This window comes from Vidua chalybeata, chromosome 1, assembly GCF_026979565.1.
Source record: "Vidua chalybeata isolate OUT-0048 chromosome 1, bVidCha1 merged haplotype, whole genome shotgun sequence".
Lineage (NCBI taxonomy): Eukaryota > Metazoa > Chordata > Aves > Passeriformes > Viduidae > Vidua > Vidua chalybeata.
In genome coordinates, this window is record NC_071530.1 from 42,695,084 (window position 1) to 42,705,577 (window position 10,494).

The following is a 10,494-nucleotide window of genomic DNA, read 5'->3' on the forward strand; positions in this document are numbered from 1 at the left end:
CTCCCGGCCCGGACGCTCCCTTCCCTCTCCTCCGTGCGCTGCCACCCGGCGTCCTCCCGGAAATTCTTGGCTTTCTCTTCCGGGAACCCTCTCCGGGGCTGGCGGCGGGTACGGCGGGGCGAGGCGGGGGCCCCGGGCCGGGCTGGGGCTGCTGCCCCGGGGAGGGTCCCCGGGGAGGTGGGAGCCCGGCGCTCCCCTCCCTCGGTAGGGCAGGACAGGGCAGGAGGGGCTTTCCTTTCCTTCCCTGCCAGGGTATCCAAGTCCCGGCTACGCTGGGGAAGGAGCTAGTGGAGGGAAGCCGGTTCCGTGTGGGGGGACCGGGGGATCACACAGAAGTGTTACATGTTTGTGGGCTTAGCTCTGGATTAAGCACCTTTAAAAGGCTCTTTAGCCTAAGCATGGACTCTTGCGATTGAGTTTATCATCGCGCTGCCTGCCCACCGCAGCAGATGCGTCACTGAAAGGACTGGCTTGCGTTTGTTTGTTTCCCTCGCTCGTTCTGTGATGAAATAATGGAGCGTGCCTAGGATAGAGGCGTGTGTAGAAATACGGCAGAAATTTTGCTGATTAAGTTCTTGTTTGCTTGTTTTGAGGATATGCTCTTCCTGAACAGACATCCTTTCAAAGGAGCCTCTTCTTCATAACCTCTTCTGCTGTTCTTGGAGGAAAAGGGGATGTGTCTGTGACACTAGACGAAATTCTGACAGTTCATGACACAAGCATTTTATGTTTGTGTTTGTATCATGACATGTATATATTATGATAGCGTCATCTGTATCATATATAACATGTACATATAATCCATGATATGTACCATAGAATGTATTTTATCATAAGATAAAATACTTGAGTGAAATACTTCTCTTGTTTATTTGTTTGTTTTAGGGTGTGTATTGTTGTGGTTTTCTCATTTCTTTTTTTGTAAATTGACTCCAAAGCCTGGCTCTGGGCACTGATGTACACGAGTGGTGTGTGTTTGCTACCTGGGCTTCCCTGGGAGTTACTGGGCCATGCAGGATTTAATTCCCATGTTCCATCATCCAGGATCTGCTTGTTTATGACAAGGCGGATGTCATAACCAGTTTAACATCAGAGAAAATGTTTGACTCCCCTCCCAGCCTATGTGAAGCTCTTTTTGTTAACTTCTGAAAATAAAACCATCTGTGATTGTTAAAACCATTGTGGATGCTCAGGAGGAGGCAGCGGGATGAATGCTGGCACAGGCCGGCTCTGGGCATTTTGGCCATAGTACTGGTTTTGTTCTCTTCTTTAGGTGATGTGGTGTTATAAATGCTGTTGTTTTCAGCAGTGTTTTCTCACAGAGCTGAGAGCAGGAACGAGAAATGCTACTATGAATACACTTTGTTTCATTAATTTTAATGTGACTCTTAACTGTCATCTGTTCTTAAGTAACCTTTTTTTCTGAAGTGTTCTTAGTGAGGTTAATGAGAAACAAAGCCCTTGCTTTCCTTCTCAAGTCTCTTTTAGTGAAAGTAAAGTTAGAGCTGCACCATCTTTTTCTTGTTGGGTAGCTTTCTGGAATGCAGAGGGAAGACCAGGAGAGTCTGAAGTATCTTCTTTAACTTTGACATCGGTGTGATGTTGTATACAGTTCTTAATTTAGATGAAGATTTTCTGAAATTAAGAGAAATCTTGACATACAAGTCCATCGGGTAGGACAGATCGGTGGCATTCACATTCTCTGGACAGAGAGACAAAATTCTGTCTCTCAGGAGAAGCACAGAGAGAAGAAGAGAAAACAATCTTTATCTCTACTCCTTTGTTTTCCCCATGTGGAATTTGGTATGGAGATTGTTTACCTGAAGTGATTGCTTGATTGGGTTGTGGTGAAGGATGTTTGGATTCGATGACCATTGGATCCAGCTGTGTTTTGGACTCTCAGCAGGCAGTCACGAGTTTGTTAGTTAGTTGATAGGTAGGTAAGAAGTATGTATGTAGAATAGGATAGTCTCTCTTTAAATAGTATATTAATGTCATATAGTGTAGTTTTAATAAAGCAGATCCTTCAGCCTTCTGATCTGGAGCCAGACATCATAATTTCTTCCCTGTCGGGGTTGCCTTTTTTACTATAGAGATCAATAAAGTTGTAGTAAGTGCGTACTGTAATTATTTCTCATTTTTAATTCTGCTTCTAGATCCTCACTTCTTTTACCTAAGTTAAGTGATGGAATCATACAGTAAAGAAAAAAAAATCATCCTTGGGTCTTTGGTGTTCATGTTTGTGTGAAAGAATCTAGGATGTTCCAAGAAAAGTCATCAGCGAATTGCTTAAATATAGTAAAAACATCTACTGAAGATGATGCTTTCCAAAAAAAAGGCCATAGTGCTCGAGTCCTTAGCCCAGAAGAAGCTGAAAAACTGGCAAAAGATCAGGTTTTGGTGTCTGAGTTCAAACAACTAAAACTGGAGAAAGAGGCACAGAAGAATTGGGATCTATTTTACAAAAGAAACAGCACCAACTTCTTCAAAGACAGACATTGGACAACCAGAGAATTTCAAGAGTTAAAGGCATGTCGTGAGGTGAGATCTATACAGTTCTGCTGTAAAAGATGGGATTGATTGTTTCCAATCAGTTGTTTCCAGGGGAGTTAATAATACATGGAACAAAGCCATTTGGGTAAGAGCTGCCACATGTAAAGTTTGCAGTGCCCTGTGTGTTTTCTTTTAATATCAAAGATAACGTCTCAAAATCATATGCACCAGTTTAGTTTCAGTTTATAATTGGCCCTTACTAGATGGGGATGATGTTCATAGCATCCTGGATGCTGAGAATGAAGTCTGGAATATTTGGTTTTTGAGTCCTAAAGCAGACAGCTTGTCTCTCTGTGTGCAAGCTGGTGCACTTCAGTACACTGCTTTAAGAAAAGCATCCAGAATTGCAGGCTAATTGCTGAACACAGTTAAGGGGAATAGCCAGATGCATCTGTTGTTCCTTACAGCTGAATGAAAGACAAGACAGAAATGGCACAAATCTGTTGATTACTTAAGAGGTAGATGACTGAAGAAATATTAATATGTTCTAAAATTATTTCTAATTTTGTGGAAATCAGGATGTTTGGGGTTTAGTGTCAGATTATGCAGTGGCTGTCTACTTTGGTTTTTTTTTTTAAGAATCGTAATTAAAATTGATTATAGCTTTTAAAATGCCAGTTGAACTGTGCTTCTGCTCATATGATGAGAAAACAAAAATTATATGTTTTTTCTTGTATTGCTTCATCCCCAGTTCACAGATCAAAAACTGACCATTCTGGAAGCAGGCTGTGGGGTTGGGAACTGCTTGTTTCCACTCTTAGAAGAAGATATGAATATTTTTGCATATGCCTGTGATTTCTCTCCTAGAGCTGTTGAGTATGTGAAGGTTGGTGTGATATTTGGAACTTCTTTTAGAGTATTTCTTAGAAGCTTCTAAAATTACAAATGACTGTAACAACAGACTTCTCTTGGCTTCCTTTTTGTAGGAAGGGTAGAATATGCTTTGCCAAAAAAATTGAGGCTGATGCATTTCATTTGAGATCCTGTGTAAGAAGGCAGATCATTGCTCAAGACTTGGCTTTTCAGTGTCAAATTAGAGCATTATGGTATATTACTTGAATGATTTATGAAGATAGTGTTTTTTGGTAGCCCTACTATATCTCTGCTGACTATGCAGTAAAAGCAAAATTTTGTTTGTCATGGAAACTTGCCCTTAATAGACAGAGTCCCAAGGAGAACCTTAAAAACAAGGCTGGGAAAATTATTGTTAAAAGAATTTGTAACCTGATTAGGAGTAAGTATGTTTACACTTAGTCGTGGGTACTGCAGTCCAGAGTCGAGCCTTGCAGTAGTTCTGGTGGGGGCTTTGGGCATTAAAAGTCTTTATGAAGTTTATAATCATAGGTAAATTTCTATATATCTGTTAACTGAAAGCATTGTGACCAGGAACCACAAGACACAGACAGCATTTGTCATGCAAAACATGGGAAGAAATACCTGTGGCAAACAGAAGAGGACAGCAGCTCCCTGGGATGCTGTGGCTGCACCCCAAGATGAGGTTGGGCTGAGCATGTACCCTGGGTTTTGGATGACTTAATGGCATCTGTCTCCACAGCTCTTGCTGAATTTGTTTTTTGCCAAGACCGGGTTTTATTTTCCACAGCAAAACTGTGAACAGCTAGAGCAGCCCAGCTGCAGATTATGTGACAGGAACCCCGACTGCAGTTTACCTGTAGCTCAAGAGCTTTACTTTCATCAACCTGTAGTATGTAATTTCTATCAGTAGTATTTATGTCTTCTTTAAAGAATAGCAGCAGGAGTAGAACAGAAATAGTATGTTTTCTGAATTGTCTTAATGCACATTCCTTCTCAAATTCACGGGAACAGACTATTCTACTAGTTGTAGTTTCACTATTGTAGTTAGCAACAAAGAATTTCTGATTGCAGTAGCTGCCTGTTGGAGGTTAATATTCTTTTGCCATTGTGTTTTGAGTGTCTCTACTGATTAATTTCACAAGATTTTTACTTTATTGTAGCAACAAATGCTGCTAATTTTCAGTGAAAGCTTGCTCTTTTAATTTCCCTAGAAAAATGCCTTATATAGTACTGAAAGATGTAAAGTGTTCCAGTGTGATCTTACCAAAGATGATCTTCTAGACAATATACCAGCAGATTCTGTGGATGTTGTCACACTTATATTTGTGCTTTCTGCCATTCATCCTGACAAAATGCATCTTGTCCTGAGGAACATTTACAAGGTAAAACTAGCTGATTTTACAGCCTTTAAAGCACTTTCCTTCTTTTTAACTCAAAAGTATATTTTTTTTCCTGAGAAAATTAGTCTCTTGCAATGGTGATTTTTCATATTCTATTCCATGGATGTATTTTGTTAGTGCACTGAGTATGCAGGACTAAAATATGTTTTACGATGTCCTTTTTTTTTTCTCCTGGCATTGTGAGATTGTTTGGATTGAGGCCTAATTCATGCCATCAGTGTAACAAAAAGATATCTAAAATATGGCCTTCATGTACTTGAAAGGGGCTTACAGAAAAGATGGAGAGAGATTTCTACAAGAAAGAGCATGTAGTGACAAGGAAGGGGAATGGATTCAAACTGAGAGTAGGTTTAGATTAGATAGTAGGAAGAAATTCTTTAGGGAGGTGCTGGTACAGGTTGCCCAGAGAAGCTGTGGATGCCCTCCCTACTCTTGGAAGTGTTCAAGGCCAGGAGAGATGGGACTTTGAGCAACCTGATCTGGTGGAAGTTGTCCCTGCCCATGGCAGGGGGGCTGGAACCAGATGATCTTTCAGGCCCCCTTCTATTGCAGGCCACTCTATGACTCTATGATTTTAAAGCTGTGACTTGGGTTGTATGCTATGAATAATGTTTATATATTGCAGAGCTGTCTGTGTTCATAAGGTGTGAATCCTAGTGAGCCAAAATTAACTTCCAGAGATCCAGTGACCTGCAGTTAGGATGTTACTGTTATTATGAAACATATTTGACCTGTGGTGAATTAAAAGTGGAGTTTTCAGAAGTCAACATTAATCTAGAGAGACTCACCTCCCTAAGCTGTCTTTGTTAGTTGATAGACTAGGATAGGCCCATCCAAAGGGTGGTTTAAACAACCTGAATTGTTATTGTTCTGAATTTTCCTGAGCTGTCAAATATTCACTGCAGAGGAAAACAGTCAACATATTTTTTTACTTTTGCATATGTGTGTATTAAGGGCTTTGTATTTTCTGATATTTGGCTTATTATCCACAGTTTGAAAAAGGAATATTAGGGGTTTTTTTTTATATCTCCAGCTGTTTTCCAATATCAGGATTGGTTCTTAGCTCATATAAATATTTAGATATCTAGAATCAGCATGGGCAAGGACCATGTATTTATAAATTTTAAACTCTTTATAGCTTGCTTTCTTTACCAAAAAGCAATTTAAAAACTCATTATGCACTTTCCTAAAATGGTTTCTTATTTATTTTGCAACATATTGCAACATTTTTCTTTCTCCCGTGAAAAAAGAAATGTCACTATATTTTAAAGTTTATTGTTAACCGTTAAACAAAATCAGGTGCTAAACGGGATACTAGCCAACAGAAAAAAATGCCCTGATGGGAATTTTTGTTAAGCTGTACATTTTCTTCTTTCCTCTGTGTTTGAAGAGTGTTGCTAATTTAGCTGATCAGCACCCAAATTAGTATTCTAAAACTAGTTGTTGTCTTTTATTCATGGGGAAACATTTTTAAGAGTCAATCCAGTTTTTGCACAACCTTTTTGTTGCACAGGGAATGATTTGTATCTATATATATCTATCTATAGCTATATCTATCTACATCTATCTATAGCTATAGATATTTGTCTCATTGTTGTATTGACTATGGTAGTCTACCTTGTCTTAGTTACCAATGTCTGTATGTGTACACAGGTAAATATACCTATATATGACTAAATCTGGTTACCTTATTAAAGCATGTGCGTATTATGTGACAGGTATTAAAACCAGGCAAGTGTGTCCTGTTCCGAGACTATGGCCTGTATGATCATGCAATGCTCAGGTTTAAATCAGGCAGCAAACTTGGGGAAAACTTTTATGTCAGACAAGATGGGACAAGATCGTATTTTTTTACTGAAGGTAAGACATGTTGTAGAGTCTTTTCTGTGCATCTTCTGTTCAAACTTTCTCCAGAAAACTGCCAACATGCCCATGGAAGTTTTATTTTGTGTGGACAAACTGTTAAATTGTGGTTTATTTCATTTACCATCCTTCTTGGGAAGAAGCAGTTGTTTAGACTGGCAGAACTTTGTGGAGCACTTTCTTGTTTATAAGCCTGTTGTATGTGCTATAATTCTCCAAGAACAGCTGTTTCTGAATTTGCTGAATTTCATTCAGATTTGTTACCTAAGGGGAAAAGACCTGTATTCAGTAAGAGAATTTATCATCTTCATGAAGCAAGTAAGGAGTTCTTTTGGCATCATTCTTTGTGCAGGGCTATTTCTGGTGAGCAGGATGAGGTCTGTTGACTTCTAGAAGCAGAACCGCGACTGCAGCACTGAGAAGCTCGTGCACAAATCCTGCTGGGATAGCACTGACTATCTGTGGTCACTCGATCTTCTAGGGTTTGGTTTTTTAGTGAAGACAATGCAAAAAATCATTTCTGTGTGATACAGTATTTAGTTTTTGTTCAGTGCCCATAATGGTTTAGAAGGAAGGGTAGTTATTGCAGTTTACTGGTGGAGAATTTGAAGCTCAGATACATGAAGGAATTTGCTTAGACTTTCACGATTAATTGGGATTATAGCTTGGCTATAGCTTCTAACTCCCAGTTCCTCATGCTAAACTCACTACTCCCCCATCACTTGTAGAGAGCATTGTGTAACAAGAGCTGTGAATTTATTTCTGTGGGGTTCTTTGTTCTTAGTTTAAAGCAAGATACAGCTGCTGAAGACACCAATTTGGAGCCAAGTAAATGTTATTCATATTTTATGCCATAGCATATTAACTAATTGCTTCTGACACATAAAAACCATTAATCTTGTCTGAGCTCCCCCTATTCTTCATAGGACAATGATGAAATCTAAGATAATGCTGTGCTACAGCTTCATTGAAGCATTTCTAGAACTGTTATTTATTGAGTGAATTCTAGTTCTGTTTAAACAATTAGCTCTTACAAAGAGAACGGATGCTAAAGGGAGCAAATAAGAGACTGACCTATCTGTGGAATTTTAAATCTCATTTTTATTGTGTTTTAGAATAATTTCTGAATGAGAAGTTCCTTGTTAGTATGCATGTTTCCCTTGTGGGAAGAATTGAGGTAGGGATGAGGAAGAGGAAGGAAAGAGGAAAAAAAAGAATTTATTTTATATTGCTTATGTCAGCAGTTGTTTTTCCTTGGGCTGGTCTGTGACTGTCTCACAGATCACCTCTACTCCCATTTTTAATCATTGTGATTTTATTCATTTCACAGATTTTCATAAAAACATTGCTTAATACTTGAGAATTCTTTTGTTACTGGAGACATGACTCCCATGATTTCCACAGAGGTTGCAACCCTTGCTATTTCTCATTTCTTTAGCACTACATTGGTACACCAAGTTATTGCTGCATGGGGTGATTTGAATTAAACTTTTTTATAATATGTCTGGCCTCAGATGGCAACACAGAACTTCTTCCATGGGAGAAAAATCCATTCTTCTACTGTTTGAAATAATACTAAATTTGTGGAGGAATGCATGGTTGTAGTTTTGTATTATGAAATATGTGCAACTCCCTTACAATAAGATTTCAATAGGTCCACAATGGAGTGCTGTTTATTTGTATTTCATTGGTGTGGGTCCCCCATTTTACATGAACACACAATGTTTATAGCCATGGTGGGCTTGGGTTGATATAATCCTGCAGTGCCACCAAAGTGAGTGGTCTCATCTTCCTCAACACACCATCTCTGGTGGTGCTTCCTCTACCCACATGATCACTGTTTCATCGAGCTAATCCCCCTGAGCAGTGAAAATAGAATGTCTTTGTTTTCTGTAAAGTAACACAAGTTTAGAACAGCTTAAATTTACTGTGAAATTGCTGCCTAAGTGAACTGAGGTACAAGAAAGGAAAAATGATGATTTTTAATTAACATGACAAGTCAATAGCATGAGCAGACCTTCCTGCTGCACAGGTCACCCTGTTTGTGAGGTGGTTCTGCCTTCCTTAAGGGAGATAGGCTCTGAGTAAAATTTGTTTATGGAAAATACTTTCAGTTCAACTTAGTGGAATCTTGGTACCACCATATCCTCTTTGCCATTTTGTCAGTTTTTCTGTTGAGCAATTTCATGTAACATAGGGTGTTATTCTTCCCTGAGCAGGGGTGCATCTACACAGCTGGATTGCCTTTGAAATATTTGTGGTAAGTGATGTATTCAGCTAGTGAAGGTCAGCTGCACAAAGGGAAAATACACTGGTGTCAGTCACAATGAGAATGACAAGTCTTAATAAAAACAAGAGATGTGGCAATTTTTGGAAATTCAACTGAGTAACTAGCTTAAGCCCCAGTTTTACAAGCTGTTTTGCTTAGGCTGCTGTTTCCAAAGGAGATCTTTATTGATTTTTATTCAGCAGTCTGCCCACATAGAACAGCTTGAAATTTGAAGGCCTGTGTGATTTTCATGCTGTAACACATAATAACATATGCTTATATAAATGGTGTCTGGTGTTTTAAAAATAGCTTAAACATAATATTTTATCTTCCTTTTTTTTTTAATTCTCTTTCAGAGTTCTTATCTCAGCTTTTCAAGGCTGAGGGATATGAGCAAGTGGTCAATGAATATGTGCAGCGAGAAACTGTGAATAGGAAAGAAGACTTGTGTGTTCCAAGAGTGTTTCTTCAAAGCAAATTTCAAAAGCCTTTCAGTGAGACATAAGTTCTTGCTGATTAGCAACAATATTGCTTCTTTGAAATGGAAGCTAGCACATAAGCTGTGTGCTCATCTTTCTGGTGATCCAAAAATATTGGCATCCAGTACCTCTTGTTGGTCTCCATGCTAGGATACAATATATGAATGCTAGTTCTAATTCAGTTTTAAGATGGTTTAGTGATGCAGGCAACCTGTTGAGCATCTGTATTCCTGCTTCTAAAATAAAACCTGTGCAACATTGTTAGAGGATCAGGTAAAGCATACAAATAAATTTCAATTTTTATTAAAAACTATTTTTAAATAAGTATCCTGTGTTTCCTGTCACTTGTGATTTTTGAGGCTTGTTAAAGTTACAATATTTCATTTACTTTCAGTACTTGTATGACTTCTGAGTGTACTTTCTCAGATACAGGAATGAAACAGACTCAGTGAGCAGTATAATGTAAGCTGCCTTAATATTTTAATAGTGGTATCTTTTTAATATGCTGAGCATTTAGATGTGTAAACAAATGTTTATATTCAAAGTAAGATCCTAATTTATCTGATTTCGTGCTTGAAGAAGCATGATCAGGTTGTATTTATCCCTAATTAATTTAAGATATTCTTCATTTAATGTGCAGAAATATTTCAAGTTTTGCAAGTCAGTTTCCTGGTTGAAACTGAAATCAGCAAGTTGGGAGTACTTTCTTTGATATGTAGTCAGCTGCTTCTTTCCTGGGCAGAGGTCTTAATTCTTTTCCATCACTCCCAGGAAAGTTGTGTTGGTCTTTGCTTTTCCTGCCACTAAAAGCCACTGTACTGTTGCTGCTGCAGATGTAACTGCTTGAAGGAGCTTCATCCTTTCCTTACAGCTCTTTGCCCTGTGGCACTTTGCACTGCAGGACCTTTTCTGTGTTCTTGGATGATGTAGTTTAAAAATCATGCCTGGGTCTTTAACCTGCATTTTGAGCAGCTGCACTGCAGCAGAGGAAGCCCAGAACTATCTGGTGACTTTTGCAATGGCCTGTGCTGATCCTGTGTAATGTACACAATTTGCAACAGGGGAAATTCCAGTGAAATACTGAAGGAGAGATTGAATGCTGGGGCAGGGCCCA

At 38.8% G+C, this 10,494-nt stretch overlaps 1 protein-coding gene across 1 annotated transcript; it reads left to right on the forward strand.

Moving 5' to 3' along the window:
• Positions 1-21: 21 nt before the first annotated feature.
• METTL6 (methyltransferase 6, methylcytidine) lies at positions 22-9,705 on the forward strand. The gene is made up of 6 exons (XM_053941665.1): positions 22-108; positions 2,157-2,541; positions 3,245-3,379; positions 4,581-4,751; positions 6,488-6,629; positions 9,258-9,705. Exons 2-6 carry the CDS (start codon positions 2,260-2,262, stop codon positions 9,404-9,406), a joined length of 879 nt encoding a protein of 292 aa, XP_053797640.1. The 5' UTR covers positions 22-108; positions 2,157-2,259; the 3' UTR covers positions 9,407-9,705.
• The last annotated feature ends 789 nt before the right edge of the window (positions 9,706-10,494 follow it).

What these genes read in the sequence shown, in the direction of transcription:
- METTL6 (XM_053941665.1), top strand. Translation starts at nt 2,260, where the DNA reads ATGTTCCAAGAAAAGTCATCAGCGAATTGCTTAAATATAGTAAAAACA. An exon ending in AGTTAAAGGCATGTCGTGAG is followed by an intron (nt 2,542 to 3,244) that starts GTGAGATCTATA and finishes CTTCATCCCCAG; the next exon opens with TTCACAGATCAAAAACTGAC. An exon ending in ATCGTATTTTTTTACTGAAG is followed by an intron (nt 6,630 to 9,257) that starts GTAAGACATGTT and finishes ATTCTCTTTCAG; the next exon opens with AGTTCTTATCTCAGCTTTTC.